At 42.7% G+C, this 18,665-nt stretch overlaps 1 protein-coding gene across 1 annotated transcript in view; it reads left to right on the top strand.

The window, feature by feature from the left end:
- Positions 1-10,559: 10,559 nt before the first annotated feature.
- asb16 (ankyrin repeat and SOCS box containing 16) overlaps positions 10,560-18,665 on the top strand; it is a 28,147-nt gene continuing 20,041 nt past the window's right edge. Inside the window, exon 1 of the mRNA XM_060848791.1 lies at positions 10,560-10,917. Within this exon, the coding sequence (XP_060704774.1) occupies positions 10,608-10,917 (310 nt within the window). The 5' untranslated portion in view covers positions 10,560-10,607. The remainder of the gene's footprint in view (positions 10,918-18,665) is intronic.

Here is an 18,665-nt window from a genome sequence, read left to right as displayed (position 1 = left end):
CCAACCATTCAAACCTTAATTTGCCCCACGTGAGGCAGAGTCTGCAAATCGTGCTTTCAACTAACCAGCTAATACAAAGCCCATTGAACTGGAATGGAAGCAAATCCTCTTCATTACCTAAGGACTATCTAAGAGGGAGATCTTGTATAAAACAATGTGCTTGAAAAGAGTTAACTGACAACGAGAACGTCTACCCACAAAGATGTAATGGACAGTTACGGGAAGGAACCAGCTAGTTCTGTTTGTTACTATGCAAGAATATTTCAGAGGAGTCATAGAGATATACAGCACGCAAACAGACCTTTTGGTCTAAATCATCCATGCTGACCTAACCTAGTCCCATTTGCCAGCACTTGGCCCATATTTCTCTCAACCCTTCCTATTCAAGTACACATCCAGATATCTTTTTGAATGTTGGAATTGTACCAGCCTTCATTTTCCCTGGCAGCTTGTTCCATACATAAACCATCCTCTGCATGAAAAAGTTGCCCATAAGTTCCTTTTTAAATCTCTCCCCACTCACCATAAAACTATGCCCCCTCGATCTGGACCCCTGCCCCACCCCAGGGAAAATACTTTGTCTGTTTACCCTATTCATTGGCCCTCCATGATTTTACAAAACTCTCTAAGGTCACGCCTTGGCCTCTGACTCTCAGGGGAAAACAGCCCCAGCCTTTTCAGCCTTGCTCTATAGCTCAAACTTTCCAACCCTGGCAACATCCTTGTAAATATTTTCTGAACAATTTTTGTGAACTTGTTCTTGCATTGATGCTGATGTCTCATGGGAAATCATTATGTACCTCAATGTGTTTGAACTAAGTAATATGTAATAAACCGTTTAATGTTCAACCATGACAATATAAAACACAAACTAATTCTTGAAGTGCCAGCCTTGACTCGATGGTAGTGCTTGCTTCTGAGTCAGAAACTTGTGGTTTTCACAAACAGCTCTTGAGACTTTAGCACATAATTGAGCCAAACACTGAGACAGTGCTTCACTGTTGAAAGTGCTGCCTCAGGCATTAGATTGAGGCTGCATCTGCCTTCTCAGCTGGATGTAAAAAATCTATGTAACTATTTGAAGAAGGGAGTTTTCACAGTGTTTAGGATAATATTTATCACTAAACTAGATTGTCTGATCATTACTCGCAATGCTGTTTGTGAGATCATGTACACAAATTGACTGCTGCACTTCTCACTTTACAACAATGTCACCACTTCATAAGTCTGTAAATTGGCTTTAAAGTCCTTTGGAGTGTCTTGTAGTTGTGAAAGGTGCTATATAATATGGGACGTGTTCTTTTGTTTTATTTATCTCAATAATACTTTCCTTTCAGTGAAAGCAAATTTATTTTGGAAAATCTAAGTAGTTTTTTTTTCCTCTGAACACTCTACTGCAACAGTGTCACTGTCGCAACATGGCTAAATCAAAATCATTCCTGAAGAAGGGCTTATGCCCGAAACGTCGAATTTCCTGTTCCTTGGATGCTGCCTGACCTGCTGCGCTTTTCCAGCAACATATTTTCAGCTCTGATCTCCAGCATCTGCAGACCTCACTTTCTCCTCTAAGTCAAAATCCAGTTCATTATATTTTTGAGTGAAAATTAAATTTGCATTAGTAACCTTGTGGTGGTTGGCATTTGGTTGAGAGCTGCCATATTTGTCATTTCACATGTAGAGACTTTGATAATTTCTTTGTTTGGCTTTAGTCTTCTGGCACACACCGGTTGGTCATTTCAAGCCTTAAAAGGATAAATTTTACTGTGCAATTATTTTCTAATTACAGCAAACACTTAGTAATTTTTCTTAACTCAGTTCTGGGAATGTAGTCAACATTTAGTGTCAACCTTGGTTCCCATGAGGAACTAGGGCTCTTAATCCTTGGTGCTCCTACTGTGCCCTTAGGGATTCCCAATGTATTGGTTTAGAAACAAATAATGAACTTTGTCATATATGGATCTGAAACGGTTAATACTGAGCAGTGCCATAAGCATCACCTACTGTGCTGCTGTCTTGGCAATTTGTGGGCAGAACAGGATTTCAAAGGACTGATAATTAACATCTGGTCATCTCAAAGTCTCTGTAACAATGTCCATTATATTGATGTAACATTTTTTGCACATTCGCAACTCCATCATGTTAACTGCAAAAGACTTTTATAGTTAGAGCTTTGCTGTACCACCCTAGATCAATCAGGCCCTCTAGATTCTTGTACTTGAAGATGTTGACTAAAACCTTCACCATGAGCAACAGTTCATACAGGATAGTGAACTGGCTTGTAAGTAGAGAGGCTTTGAAAAGTCATTAGGTGAACCACTAATTGTAGACTATGCAATGTTTATTATTGCAACCATAGTATTATATGGCTGGTCCCATTTGGATTTCTGGTGCCTTCCAATATATTGTCTGTGTGGTACTCAAATGGTCATTCCATTAGTAAAACCATGATTGGTTTTCCTCTTGTTGGTGACCATCATTACCTCCCTTTTATATAGCACACATGTTACACTTAATTTGTTAACACAAAGCTAGATCCTGCTATACCTGGTATGGACTCCCTCATTATCTGAGGAAGTTATAAATTGACATGATGATTGAGTGGTGTTTATGGCACTGCTTGGTCTTAACTATTGCCAGACCCATACACAACAAAATGTGTTATTTCTTTCTGAGCCTGATGTTCCCTATTTAAGAACACAATATAGAAGCACCATTGTTACAAGGATTAAGGCTGTTGGTTCAAAAACAGGACTGGGTGGTACGGAGTCGAAGATCGATGCAGACGAAAAGGTCCTTTGCCCATAACATCCATGATTGTCCAAAACTATTCTAATCCCATTTTCCAGCACTTGGTCCATAGCTTTGTATGCTTTTCAATCGGAAATGCATATCTACATATCACTTAAATATTATGAAAGTTTCTCCTCTACCACCTTTTTACAAGCAGTGTTCCAGATTCTCACCACCCTCTTTTCTCACGTCTATAAACCTTCTGCCACTTATCTTAAATCTATGTCCAGTGGTATTGATCCCTCCATCGAGCAGAAAAGCTCTTCCTACCTTTTCTATCTGTGCCCCTCATAAGTTTAAGCATCTTAATCACATCCTCCGTCAATCTGCTCTACTCCAAGGAAAGCCTCCATTTGTACAATCTCTTTTCGTCACTGAAACTCCAAAGAAGGTAACATCCTGGTAACTCTCTGCACTCTCACCAATGCTATCGTATCCCTTGCATATTCCCATTCACAACCCTAAGTCTCCAAAGAAGCCTTATCCTCTGCTCACACACTTCAGATCAAAGGTAACAAGCCCCACACACATGATTTCATTCTCACCCATACATCTTGAAAATCTATTTGACTTCATAAGGTAACTACAAGATGAAACCTCTAGCTATTGGGCTAGGTATCCTAAAGAATTTTAGTTTCACATTTAAATTTTTCATTTTGTTGTGTTGACTGGGAGAGACAAGAAAGTTGTTGATGCTGGAATTCAAAGTAGACAGGCAAGAGGCTGGAAGAACACAGTAAGCCTGGCAGCATCAGGAGGTGGAGAAGTTGATGTTTTGGGTATAACCCTTCAGGTCTGGGGGTGGGTGTAGGGGGAGCTGTAGGAAAAGGGGTTAGTGGGAGCAGGGTGTTGAAGTGGATAGGTGTTGACAGGTTGAGGGTATGACCTGGTTGATCAATGGGAGAAATGGTTGGTGGAAGGGAGGGGGAGAGGCTGGGAAGGAAGTCAGGGGATGGGAAGGACGGTTATTTGAAATTGGAGAACTCGATGTTGACTCCTTCATGCTGTGGGCTGCCCAGACAGAAGGTGAGGTGTTGATTCTCCAATTTGTGGTCTGATTCATTGTGGCTGCGGAGGAGGCTAAGGGTGGTCATATCGGAAAGGGAGTGGGAAGGACAATTGAAATGGGTGGTAACTGAGAAGTCAGGTTGGCTCCTGCAGGCCCGGCTGCGATGCTCGGTGAACCATAAATTTACGATCGGTCTCCCCGATGTGGAGAAGACTGCACCTGATGCAGTAAACTAGGTAGGAAGAGAGGCAGGTGAACCTCTGTCTCACCTGGAAGGACTGTTTGGGGCCCTGGATGGAGGTGGGGGATGTGATGTACTGGCAGGTTTTGCATCTTTCCCAGTTGCAGGGGTAGATACGTGGAGGTTTAAGGGGGGTTGTTGGGGAGAGTGACACAAACCAAAGACTGTCAAAGAGAACGGTCCTTGCAGAAGGTAGAGAGGGCTGGGGAGGGGAAGATGTTCTTGGTGGTGGGATCTAGTTGGAGTTGGCATTATTTAAGAATGATGCATTGGATGTGGAGACCGATGGGGTGGTAGGTGAGGACACGGGGTCTCTGTCTTTATTGTGTTGAGAAGGGCAGGGTTTAGAGCAGTGGAACGGGAAATGGAGGTGGTGCGGCAGAGGGCTGTCTGGATGTCAGAGGAGGGAAAAGCACGTTCTAAATAGGTGGACATCTGGGATGCTCACGAGTGGAATGTCTCCTCGTCTGAGCAAATGCAGTGGAGATGGAGGAATTGGGAGAATGGGATGGAATTCTTGCAGGATACTGGGTGGGAGGAAGTGTAGTCCAGGTAGTTATGGGAGTCTGTGGGTTTGTAGTGAATGTCCGGCTGGAGACTGTCGCCAGAAATGGAAATGGTGAAGTCAAAAAAAGGGAGGGAGGTGTTCGCGATGGACCAAGTGAATTTGAGGGCAGAGTGAAAGATGTGGGCCAAGTTGATGAACTGCTCCAGTTCACCCTGGGTGTAGGCTGATGCAGTCATCAATGTAATAATGGAAAAGTTGAAGCACAGTGCCAGCAAACAAAAAGGCGGGAACAGCTGGGGCCCATCTGTGTGTCAATGGCCACCCTCTTGATTTTGGAGGAAATGGGAGGAGTTAAAGGTAAAGTTCTTGGGGGTGAAGACCAGTTCGGCAAGGCGGAGGAGGGTATTAGTAGAGAGGGACTGGATGGATCTGTTGGAGAGGAAGAAGTGGAGGGGCTGCAGGCCATCCTTGTGGGGTATGGACATGGACAGGGGTTGCATGTTCATAATGAAGATGAAGTGTTGGGGACCAAGGAACTAGAAGTTGCTGAAGTGATGGAGGACGTGGTTGGTGTGGATGTAAGCGGGAAGTGCCTGAATTAAGGGGGAGAGGATGGAGTTGAGGTAGGATAAGATGAGTTGGTGAGGCAAGTGCATGCTGAAATGATGGGTCAGTCGGGGTAATCGGGCTTGGGAAGCAGGTAGAACCGGGCAGTGCAGGGCTGGGTGTCTGAGTTTGGAGGCAGTGGAGGGGAGATAACCGGAGACAATGAGGGCACAGATAGTGCAAGTGATTTTTGTCTGATCGTGGGGGGTGGCGGCGCGTTCGTGGGTAAGGAGGCCAATGTCATCAACCCCAGTTGAACACCAGGACAGCACAGCTCAGTTACCCAACCCCAGAACTAATACTTGCACATGGTTGCACCTCTTGACAATTGAGTGCTTTCTTAATGGGCATTACTATTCATTCCTACAGTAATATTTCAGACCATACATACTATGCAATGACCATCTCTAATGAGAGGCAATCTGATCACTGTCCTTTGATATTCAATGGTGTTACCATCACCAAATCCTTCACTCTCAATGTCCTGGAGGTTGCCATTGACTAGGAACTCGGCTGGGCTCCTTAAAGCCTGTCCATCATCTACAAGCCACAAGTCAGGAGTGTGAATGCTCACAACGTATATAGTGAGTGCAGCTCGAACAACACCCAAGAAGTTTGACATCCAGCTCACTCAATTGGCACCACATGAGCAAGTGTCTACTCCCTCCACCATCGACGATTAGTAGTAGTCATCTTTACTACCAACAAGATGCACTGTAGAAATTCACAAAGATCCTTAGGATAGCACATTTCAAACCTATGACCGCTTCCAGCCGGGAAGATGAGGGCAACAGATACTTGGAACACCATATGCCATCCTGACTTGGAAATATATTGTCATTCCTTCACTGGTGCTGGGTCGAAAACCTAGAATTCCCTTTCTAATGGTATTGTGGGCCAACCTACAGCATATGAGTTGCAGTGGTTCAAGAAGGCAACTCACTACCACCTTCTTAAAGACAACTACTGATGGGCTATAAATGCTGGCCAGCCAGTGATGTTCATCTCCCATCAGTGAATAAAGAAAACACATCATTTCCTTGAAGTAATAATTTGTACAAGTTAGTTCAGGGTTAGTGTAACAAAAGTCCTAATGCGTTACTATTTATTTAAAGTTAAATCCAGCAATCTGACAGTACTTTATGAAGGTTTAACAGGTTCTGGCTGTCATGGACATTATCTGAAACGGACAGCTCTTGCAATGAACAATAAATGCCAGCCTACCCAGGAAGCCAACATCTCTGAATGAATATTTCTTTAAAAATTAGGTTTTCTTATCTGGCAAAAGGCAGGACTTTTGTAAGTATCACCAAATAACTGTTACATTACCTTGTTGCAGTGCAGTCACTTTAATCAAGCATTACATAGAACATAGAAAAATACAGTGCAGTACAGGCCCTTTGGCCCTCGATGTTGCGCCGATCCAAGCCCACCTAATCTACACTAGCCCACTATCCTCCATATGCTTATCCAATGCCCGTTTAAATGCCCATAAAGAGGGAGAGTCCACCACTGCTACTGGCAGGGCATTCCATGAACTCACGACTCGCTGAGTAAAGAATCTACCCCTAACATCTGTCCTATACCTACCTCCCCTTAATTTAAAGTTATGCCCCCTCGTAATAGCTGACTCCATTCGTGGAAAATGGTTCTCATTGTCAACCCTATCTAAACCCCTAATCATCTTGTACACCTCTATCAACTCACCCCTAAACCTTCTTTTCTCCAATGAAAACAGCCCCAAGTGCCTCAGCCTTTCCTCATACGATCTTCCTACCATACCAAGCAACATCCTGGTAAACCACCTCTGCACCCATTCCAGTGCCTCCACATCCTTCCTATAGTATGGCGACCAAAACTGCACACAATACTCCAGATGCAGCCGCACCAGAGTCTTATACAACTGCAACATGACCTCAGGACTCCGGAACTCAATTCCTCTACCAATAAAATCCAGTATGCCATATGCCACCTTCACAGCACTATTTACCTGGGTGGCAACTTTCAGAGATCTGTGTACATGGACACCAAGATCCCTCTGCTCATCCACACTACCAAGTATCCGACCATTAGCCCAGTACTCCATCTTCTTGTTACTCTTACCAAAGTGAATCACTTCACACTTACCTACATTGAACTTCATTTGCCACCTTTCTGCCCAGCTCTGCAGCTTATCTATATCCCGCTGTAACCTGCCACATCCTTCCTCACTGTCAAAAACTCCACTGACTTTCGTATCATCTGCAAACTTGCTCACCCAACCTTCTAGCCCCTCCTCCAGGTCATTTATAAAAATGACAAACAGCAATGGTCCCAAAACAGATCCTTGTGGAACACCGCTAGTAACTGCACTCCAAGATGAACCTTTACCATCAACTACTACCCTCTGTCTTCTTCCAGCCAGCCAATTCCTAATCCAAACCTCTAACGCACCCTCAATGCTATACCTCCGTATTTTTTGCAGTAGCCTACCCTAGAGAACCTTATCAAACGCCTTACTAAAATCCACATACACCACATCTACTGCTTTACCCTCATCCACCTCCTCAGTCACCTTCTCAAAGAATCCAATAAGGTTTGTGAGGCATGACCTGCCCTTCACAAAACCATGCTGATTATCCTTGATCACATTATTCCTATCCAGATGTTCATAAATCCTATCCCTTACAATTCTCTCTAAGACTTTGCCCACAACAGAAGTGAGACTCACCGGCCTATAGTTACTAGGGTTATTCCTACTCCCCTTCTTGAACAAGGGAACCACATTTGCTATCCTCCAGTCTTCTGGCACTATTCCTGTAGATGAGGACATAAAAATCAAGGCCAATGGCTCTGCAATCTCCTCCCTTGCTTCCCAGAGAATCCTAGGATAAATCCCATCAGGCCCAGGGGACTTATCTATTTTCACCCTTTCCAGAATTTCCAACACCTCTTCCCTACATTCCTCAAAGCCATCCGCTCCAATTAATTGTGATTCAAAATTCACATCGGCAATAATGTCCTGTTCCTGAGTGAATACTGACAAAAAGTATTCATTCAGTGTCTCCAATCTCTTCAGCCTCCACACACAACTTCCCACTATTATCCTTGACTGGATCTATTCCTACCCAAGTCATTCTTTTATTCCTGACATACCTATAGAAAGCCTTTGGGTTTTCCCTAATCCTACCAACCAAGGACTTTTCATGTCCCCTCCTTGCTGCTCTTAGCTCTCTCTTTAGATCCTTCCTGGCTACCTTATAACTCTCAATCACCCCAATTGAACCTTCATGCCTCATCTTTACATAGGGATTCCAATTCCTTATTAAACCATGGCTGCCTCACACGACCCTTTCCTCCCTGCCTGACAGGTACATACTTATCAAGGACACTCAATAGCTGCTCCTTGAACAAGCTCCACATGTCAATTGTGCCCTTCCCTTGAAACCTACTTTTCCAAGCCACGCATCCTAAGTCATGCCTCACTGCATCATAATTTCCCTGCCCCCAGCTATAACTCTTGCCCTGCAGTGCACACTTGTCCCTCTCCATCACTAGAGTAAAAGTCACCGAATTGCGGTCACTGTCCCCAAAGTGCTCACCTATCTCCAATTCTAACACCTGGCCTGGTTTGTTACCCAGAACCAAATCCAGTATGGCCTCACCTCTTGTTGGCCTGTCTACACATTGTGTGAGGAAACCCTCCTGCACACATTGGACAAACACCGACCCATCTAACGTACTTGAGCTATAGCTTTCCCAGTCAATATCTGGAAAGTTAAAGTCCCCCATAACAACCACCCTATTACTTTCACTCTTCTCCTGAATCATCCTCGCAATCCTTTCTTCTACGTCTCTAGGACTATTAGGAGGCCTGTAGAAAACTCCTAACATGGTGACCTCACCTTTCCTATTTCTAACCTCAGCCCAAACTACCTCAGATGGCGAGTCTTCATCCATCGTCTTTTCCACTGCTGTAATACTATCCTTGACAAGCAATGCCACACCTCCCCCTCTTTTACCCCCACCTCTGACCCTACTAAAACACTTAAACCCTGGAACCTGCAACAGCCGTTCCTGTCCCTGTTCTACCCATGTCTCCGAATAGCCACAACATCAAAATCCCAGGTACCAACCCACGCTGCAAGTTCACCTACCTTATTTCGTATACTTCTCGCATTGAAGTATACACACTTCAAGCCACCTTGCTGTTTACAGGCACCCTCCTTCGAGATTGATGCCATGTTTCTAACCTCCCTACACTCAAGGTCCTGCACCCTAAAGCTACAGTCCAGGTTCCCATGCCCCTGCAGAGTTAGTTTAAACCCCCCAAAGAGCACTAGCAAACCTCCCCTCAAGGATACTGGTGCCCCTCAGGTTCAGGTGTAGACCATCCTGTTTATAGAGGTCCTACCTTCCCCAGAAAGAACCCCAGTTATTCCTCCTGCACCATCCCTGTAGCTATGCATTTAACTGTTCTCTCTCCCTACTCCTCGACTCTCTATCACGTGGCACGGGTAACAAACCAGAGACAACAACTCTGTTTGTTCTAGCTCTGAGCTTCCAACCTAGCTCCCTGAAAGCCTGCCTAACATCCTCATCCCTCTTCCTACCTATGTCATTGGTGCCAATGTGGACCACGACTTCGGGCTGCTCCCCCTCCCCCTTAAGGACCTGGAAAACATGATCAGAGACGTCACGTAGCCTTGCACCTGGGAGGCAACATACCAAACGTGAGTCTCTCTCACTCCCCGCAAAACTGCCTATCTGTGCCCTGAACTATTGAGTCCCCAATAACTATCGCTCTGCTCTTCTCCACCCTTCCCTTCTGAGCAACGGGGACAGGCTCCGTGCCAGAGGCCTGAACCCCATTGCTTACCCCTGGTAAGTCGTCCCCGTCGTTACTGACATTTTTGCCCAGAGAATTTGGGAATGAGAGGTTGGAGAATATGATTGAAAATTATTAGTATGTCTGTACTTTTTCTGTTTTTAATTCGTGCTTACAGCTAGAAATCACTGTATTTATGCCAAAACGTTTCCTTTTGTGGTGTGTGGTTCAGGCCAGGAAATGACTAGGAATGCTAAAAGTAAAGGATACTTTTACATCTACCATTAAACTTTCAAACATACTAACCTCGAGTAAATAACGTTTTTAGCTGGGAGTGTAAAAGTAGGCATTCCTTTGGGAGCACTTATTTTACTAATGCCTGTATTTCAGTCAGACTATATTACTTACTGTGTTCCTTCCTAAGTGCATGAACTGGCAATATTTACAGCTTCGTACTTGGATCTGTTTATATCCCAATTGCACACACTACCAGATATCTTACCTCAGTGGCCCCTAGATATTTGGTCTTGTGATCCTTTATTTCAACTCATGACTCAATATCAGTCTTAGCCAACGCCGGGGAGCGGCGGTACAGAAACTGATTCAATCTTTATTGAGAATTTCTAAGCGCAACGACATTTCCACCATGTTCAGGGACACGTTTACTTTCACCCCCTCGACACTCCGGTCGTTGAGGTTACAGAGGGAGCTACAGGATTTGGAGGATGAAAGGAGAGCTTTGTACAGATCTCCCAGAAGCAGGCGAACTGCCGCTGTCAGTCAGAGTGTATTCAGGGAGTCGAGAACGTTGCCACAGCTCTCCAGCGACTCTGCCGTCCACGACGCTTTGTGCAATGGAGATTTAGACAAGATCCGAGTCATCTTTAGGAGTAAAGAGGCGGTTAACGCGACTATACAGACAGTCAGCCATGAACTGAGCTGGTCCGCTGAGCTAGGTATGAATCCATACTCCACCCTGACATTCGTGGATGGTGCCAGTCTAAGATAGTTTAAGTCTGACCTCACTGGCAAAACTTTATGTAGTTGATTAAAATCCTTTTTCCCCTTAATAATTATAGCAGTATGATGTGCAATCGGGATGTGAGGATCACTGGCTGGACTAACGTTATTATCCATTCCTAATTGTCCATAGGGCAGTTAAGTGTCAACCACACAAATTGCTGTGGGTCTGGAGGGGTGCGTTGAGTTTCAAGAGATCAATTGTGTTAGGGGACTCTCTAGTCCAAGCTACAGACAGACGTTTCTGTGGCCAGCAGCGAAAACTTAGAATGGTGTGTTGCTTCCCTGGTGAAGGATGTCTCAGAGAGGGTGCAGAATGTTCTCACAGGGGAGATGGGCCAGCAAGAGGTCATTGTCCACATTGGAATCGACGACGTAGGAAGGGAAAAGGTTGAGATTCTGAAGGGAGATTACAGAGAGTTAGGCCATAATTTAAAAAGGTCATGGAGAGTAGTAATATCTGGATTACTCCAGGTGCTATGAGCTAGTGAGAGCAGGAATAGGAGGATAGAGCAGATGAATGCATGGCTGAGGAGCTGGTGTATGGGAGAAGGATTCACATTTTTGGATCATTGGAATCTTTTTGGGGTTGAAGTGACCTGTACAAGAAGGATGGATTACACCTAAATTGGAAGGGATTAATATACTGGCAACGAAATTTGCGAGAGCTGCTTGGGAGGCTTTAAGCTAGTAAGGGGGGGGGAGGGGGTGTGGGACCCAGGGAGAGATCAATCTGAGACTGGTACAGTTGAGAACAGAAGCGAGTCAAACAGTCAGGGCAGGTAGGGACAAGGTAGGACTAAGAAACTAAACTGCATTTATTTCAATGCAAGGAGCCTAACAGGGAAGGCAGATGAACTCAGAGCATGGTTAGGAACATGGGACTCGGATATCATAGCAATTATGGAAACATGGCTCAGGGATGGGCAGGACTGGCAGCTTAATGTTCCAGGATAGCAATGCTATAGGAAGGATAGAAAGGGAGGCAAAAGAGGACGGAGTGTGGTGTTTTTGATAAGGTTTAGCATTACAGCTGTGCTAAGAGAGGATATTCCTGGAAATACATCCAGGGAAATTATTTGGGTGGAACTAATAAATAAGAAGAGGATGATAACCTTATAGGGATTGTATTATAGACCCCCTAATAGTCAGAGGGAAATTGAGAAACAAACCTGGAAGGAGATCTCAGCTATCTGTAAGAATAATAGGGTAGTTATGGTAGGGGGTTTTAACTTTCCAAACATTGACTCGGACTGCCATAGTGTTAAGGGTTTAGATGGAGAGGAATTTGTTAAGTGTGTACAAGAAAACTTTCTGATTCAGTGTGTGGATGTACCTACAAGAGAAGGTGCAAAACCTGACCTACTCTTGGGAAGTAAAGCAGGGCAGGTGACTGAGCTGTCAGTGGGGGAGCACTTTGGGGCCAGCGACCATAATTCTATTAGAATTAAAATAATGATTGAAAAGGATAGACCATATCTAAAAGTTGAAGTTCTAAATTGGAGAGAGGCCAATTTTGACGGTATTAGGCAAGAACTTTTGAAAACTGATTGGGGACAGATGTTCGCAAGTAAAGGGACGGCTGGAAAATGGGAAGCCTTCAGAAATGAGAAAACAAGAAGCCAGAGAAAGTATATTCCTGTCAGGGTGAAAGGAAAGACTGGTAGGTATAGGGAATGCTGAATGACTAAAGAAATTGAGGGTTTGGTTAAGAAAAAGAAGGAAGCATATGCAAGGTATAGACAGGATAGATTGAGTGAATCCTTAGAAGAGTATAAAGGATGTAGGAGTATACTTAGGGGGAAATCAGGAGGGTTAAAAGGGGACATGGGATAGCTTTGGCAAATAGAATTAAGGAAAATCCAAAGGGTTTTTACAAATACATTAAGGACAAAAGCGTAACTAGGGAGAGAATAGGGCCCCTCAAAGATCAGCAAGGCGGCCTTTGTATGGAGCCGCAGAAAATGGGGTAGATACTAAATGAGTATTTTGCATCAGTATTTACTGTGGAAAAGGAGATGGAAGATATAGACTGTATGGAAATAGATGGTGACACCTTGCAAAATGTCCATATTACAGAGGAGGAAGTGCTGAATGTCTTGAAATGCATAAATGTGGATAAATCCCCAGCACCAGATCAGGTGTACCCTAGAACTCTGTGGGAAGGTAGAGAAGTGATTGCTGAGATATTTGTATCATCGATAGTCACGGGTGAGGGGTCAGAAGACTGGAGGTTGACTAACGTGGTGCCACTGTTTAAGAAAGGTGGTGAGGACACGCCAGGGAACTATAGATCAGTGAGCCTGATGTCGGTGGTGGAGAGAATCCTGAGGGACAGGATATACATGTATTTAGAAAGGCAAGGACTGATTAGGGATAGTCAACATGGCTTTGAGCATGGTAAATCATGTCTCACAAACTTGATTGAGTTTTTTGAAGAAGTAACAAAGAAGATTGATGAGGGAAGAGCAGTAGATGTGATCTATATAGACTTCAGTAAGGATTCGACAAGGTTCCCCATGGGACACTGATTAGCAAGGTTCGATCTCACGGAATACAGGGAGAACTAGCCATTTGGATACAGAATTGGCTCAAAAATAGAAGACAGAGGGTGGTGGTGGAGGGTTGTTTTTCAGACTGGAGGTCTGTGACCAGTGGAGTGCCACAAGGATCCCCTACTTTTTGTCATTTATATAAGTGATGTGGATGCGAGCAGAAGAGGTACAGTTAGTAAGTTAGTAAATTAGAGGTGTAGTGGACAGCGAAGAGGGTTACCTCAGATTACAACAGGATTTTGACCAGATGGGCCAATGGGCTGAGAAGTGGCAGATGGAGTTTAATTCAGATAAATGCGAGGTGCTGCATTTTGGGAAAGCAAATCTTAGCAGGACTTATACACTTAATGGTAAGGTCCTAGGGAGTGTTGCTGAACATAGAGACCTTGGAGTGCAGGTTCATAGCTCCTTGAAAGTGGAGTCGCAGGTAGACAGCCCCAGGTTGTGAAGAAAGCATTTGGTATGCTTTCCTTTATTGGCCAGAATATTGAGTACAGGAGTTGGGAGGTCATGTTGCGGCTATACAGGACATTGGTTAGGCCACTGTTGGAATATTGTGTGATATCCTGGTCTCCTTCTTATCGGAAAGATGTTGTGAAACTTGAAAGGGTTCAGAAAAGATTTACAAGGGTGCTGCCAGGGTTGGAGGATTTGAGCTATAGGGAGAGGCTGAACAGGCTGGGGCTGTTTTTCCTGCAGTTTCAAGGCTTAGGGGTGACCTTATAAAGGTTTACAAAATTATGAGGGGCATGGATAGGATAAATAGACAAAGTCTTTTCCCTGGGGTCAGGGAGTCCAGAACTAGAGGGCATAGATTTAGGGTGAGAGGGGAAAGATATAAAAGAGACCCTAGGGGCAACGTTTTCACACAGAGGGTGGTACATATATGGAATGAGCTGCCTGAGGAAGTGATGGAAGCTGCTATAATTGCAACATTTGAGAGGCATTTGGATGGGTATATGAATAGGAAGGTTTTGGAGGGATATGGGCCAGGTGTTGGCAGGTGGGACTAGATTGGGCTGGGATATCTGCTCAGCGTAGACAGGTTACTGTTTCCATGCTGTACATCTCTATGACTCTACGACTCTATGACCAGGTAAGGATGGAAGATTTCCTTACTTGAATGGTATAAGTGAACCACATGGGTTCCGCCCCCCCCCCCCCCCCCAACACTAGGCAGTGGATTTGTGGTCATTATTAGGTCCTTAACTCCAAATTATTTAATTCAAATTTCACCATCTGCCATGGCAGGATTTGAACCCAGAACATTAGCTGAATTTCTGGATTAATCGTTTTAGTTTATGGATAATTATAGTTTCTGGATTAATAGTTTGGTGACAGTACCAATAAGCAGTTGCCTCCCCATAACCTTCCATTGAGATGAGAGATCTGTTCTAATAGTTATTTTAACAGTCCTATTCATAATATGACACATTTGGGAGGAGCAGGTCAGACTTGAACCTGTCCTTTCTGGCCCTACTTCCGCACAGATTGGAACAGTGCATTCTCCACCTTTCCTGACCATATTTATGCCCAATGTGTCTCGTTGCTTCAGAATCTTGCTTATTTTTCCTTCTGTACCCTTCCTCCTTGCTCCCAAGTTCGTCCTGCTCAGGTAGAGAGATAGGATACATTGTTCACTGTTCCATCCATGTTATTTTTTTTAAATTCAGTCATTGTAATTGAACTAACCATATGCTACTTGCATTTTATTTTAGAAGTTGCAGTTTACGTAATACTTTGTTCAGTAGGAAGTCGGGCAAGCTCAGGAACATCTTAATTTTTTACACATCAAAGCACCTGTCACTCTACACCCAGGAATATTATTTGATTTTGACGTACCGGGAATATAGAAGGAAGGCTGTGTCAAACAGCAGGCACTTCTGTACATTATATTTCTTAGTCTGACTTTAAGTTCAATGTTTTAAAACTGCTTTCCAATAGCTGGAGCAGAAACATGAGGTTCTTGGTATTGGTGCAGAGAGAGAGAAAACAGAAGAAACTTTTTCGTTTATTGAGAGTGCAGCCAACCATCATTTGTCTTTAAAGGTTTAATGATAAACAATTTTAGTCTAGCTTATGTGTCTAATTTATATCACCTTTGAAATGTTATTGCATACTGATGGTGATGACTGAATTCAGGCATTAAGATGATTACTGTTGTACCAGGCATAAGTAAATTACTTTACAGATAGCCAAGAAACTGCTGTTTACATTTTCATTAATTTATTACCAAAATAGACTATAGTGAGATAGGCTGCTATTGATCATCAGATCTCATAAATTTGAATTCTCTTAGATCTCTAGTTTCCTTTATAGTCTGCATAATGGGACAGTAAAAAGGCTTCCCTTGAATTATTTGGCTGTTGCACCTTTTATTATAGAGTCCGTTCAAAGGATGTTGGAATAGGCCTTGACAGGCCCAGCACTATTATCGTTTTTAGACCATTTATGAAATAAGTATTGCCTTGCTGGGTGCTGCTTTCTCAAATTAACCTGTCTGCAAACTACTCAGCTCTTGGATTTAACATGCATGATGATGTTAACATTTTTTTTGTCAATTTGCTGATTTTCTTCCGGGCTTCTGGATGATCCAGCTCTTCTTGTCAGTTTTCCTGCTTCCCTTTCTATTGCTATTTGACTAGACCCCTAAAATATTTATGCACATAACTGATGAATGTTGACATTATTTTTTCTCATTACACATTTTTGTTTAAAGTGAGAATATCATGTGCCATTTTAAAAAGTCTTGTTCCCCATCTAAACATCCTATCACTTAATAATTTTCTCCTGTATTTGTTGAGCCCTTTATAACCCATTACTCTAATCTGTGATCTAATGCTATTTATACATAAAATCTTCTAAATTGGAGGAAATATTTACATCTAAAATGTGACTTTTAGTTTCGACTCAGATGCTGCCTGAACAGATATTTGAAATATTTTGCGTTTTGGATTTCCAGCATCTGCACTGTATGACTTTTAGATCCAGTCTATATTAACCCTAATGTTTTATTGTCAAATAAAACCAGGAGTCAGAAATAGACCATTCAGTTCCTCAAATCAGTTCTATCATTCAAATAGATTGTAGCTGTTTACTATTACAGACTCAGTTTATCCAGCTTTGATCCTTATTTTTTGATGCCCTTGGAACTGTGGAAGGAGGTCATTGGCAACAACTCAGCTAGTCCCACTCCACTGATTTTCTTCCCTTTAGTATCTATAATAATATTTTTCAGATAATGATCTAATTCCACAATAGAGGCAAAATTCAATCTCAGGTAGTGCATTCAAAGATCCCAACCACTTGCTGCAGAAATGAGCTTTTCCAGTTGTTGCTTTTGGTTCTTTTTGCCTATTCCTTTAAAGCAGTGACTTTGGTTCTTGATTCTTCCACTGATAAGAACAGTTTCTTCAAATCTATACTGTCTAAATTCTTTACAATTCTAAACATCGCAATTGAATTTCCTTTCACTTTCTTCTTCTTTAAGGAGAACAGCCCCTAATTTCTAATGCATTGTCACGTCTGAAGTCCATTATCCCTTTTCTTTGAATAATTTCTGCACCATTTTCAATGATTTCCTATTCTTCCTAAAGTATGTTGCCCAAAATTAGACACAAGACTCTAATAGAGGCTAAATCAGAGTTTGATAAAGGTTTGACAAAGCTTCCTTGCTTTTGTACTCTATATTAACTGTTTTCACAAACTTTGCTGAGTTTTGCAAATATACCCCACGTCCCTCTGCTGCTGAACTTCTTTAGAATTGAATTTTTAAAAATTTTCTATTCCATTTCTTTGTTATTCCTAACAAAATGTATCACTTCACTCTTCTGTCTTATGGCTGACTGGAATAGTGCTCTGAAAATCAAGCCCCACTGTTCCCAAAAGTTAAAAATTTCTGAAAGTTTGCTTGAAAAGATTGCTTCCCTTCTCCAGGTATTTCACTTATTTGCAGGAGGCACAGGTTGACTGTTTTCTACTAATGCAAGTCTTTGATTTTTCAATTAAAAGTCGCACCTTATAGCAACTGGTAAAGGGAAATAAATTGGCTATGGTCAGGTTTGAGATACTTTCCACTGCAGTTCATTCTTGTCCAAGATCCAATGGTTTCTGACTAATTTGTTCACATTTATTCAAGTACCCAGCAGCCAATCACATACTTGGTGGCAGACAGAAGGCCTCTTTTATCAATAGCTGGTCACTAGTCCATAGACCAATCAGCTACTTGTTGCCAGCCAAAAGCTCCATCTCTAAACACCCCTGAGTTCTAGTTTGTCTGCAAATGAAGCTTCCACTACAGCTTAACAAGCAGCTGAGTGAACAATATTTATAATGAGTCTCAGATTACTTGCTTTTTTTCCATAAATACAGCAGTCCTTCAATATTCCTTGGTTTTTAAAACAGTCCTCTTCCCATTTCAAAAATACAGAAAATAGATAGGCACAGTTTGATTTTTGTTGAAGTCTATCGCTGTCCTCAATATAGTTCACAAAACTTTGCTTTGTGTCCCCTCAAATTGTGAAAGTCTGCCTTGCACACCCATGTCAAGATCATAAATATAGATCGAGAAAAACATTAGACCCAATACTGATCTCTGGGAACCCCATTGTATATCAATCAATCTGATAAACACTGATTCCTCTTTTATGTTTCCTTTTGCTGAGCTAACATTGTATCCAGATCCCTTTTATTCCATGACCTTCATCTTTGCTGATGAAGCTATTATCAAATGGATTTTGGAAGTACTTTCATACAACATCAACTTCATTAGCCTCAGAAATCCTCTACTACCTTATCAAAAACCTGAACCAAATTACTTAAACACAATTTGCCCTTTACAAATCCTTGCCACCTTTCTCTCAATTTATCTACGTTTATTGGAATGATTTAATTTTCTCCTCGATTGCCACCTCATAAACCCTTCCCACCAAAGATTAAATTGTCTGCTATACCATTGCTAAGCTTATTCTTGCACACATTTCTTGAATAGGAAAGTTACATTTACAGTGGTCACTATCTCTACATTCCAAAGAGGCTGGTATAATATGGCCAGACCCGTTACTTCTTGAGGTATCTTTGGATGAATCTAATCCAGTTCTCAGGACTTAGCTGCTTTAGATATAATCAAA

Source organism: Hemiscyllium ocellatum, chromosome 32 (assembly GCF_020745735.1).
Source record: "Hemiscyllium ocellatum isolate sHemOce1 chromosome 32, sHemOce1.pat.X.cur, whole genome shotgun sequence".
NCBI lineage: Eukaryota > Metazoa > Chordata > Chondrichthyes > Orectolobiformes > Hemiscylliidae > Hemiscyllium > Hemiscyllium ocellatum.
Note: the sequence above shows the minus strand (reverse complement) of the source record. Positions and strands in the feature narration are given on the sequence as shown.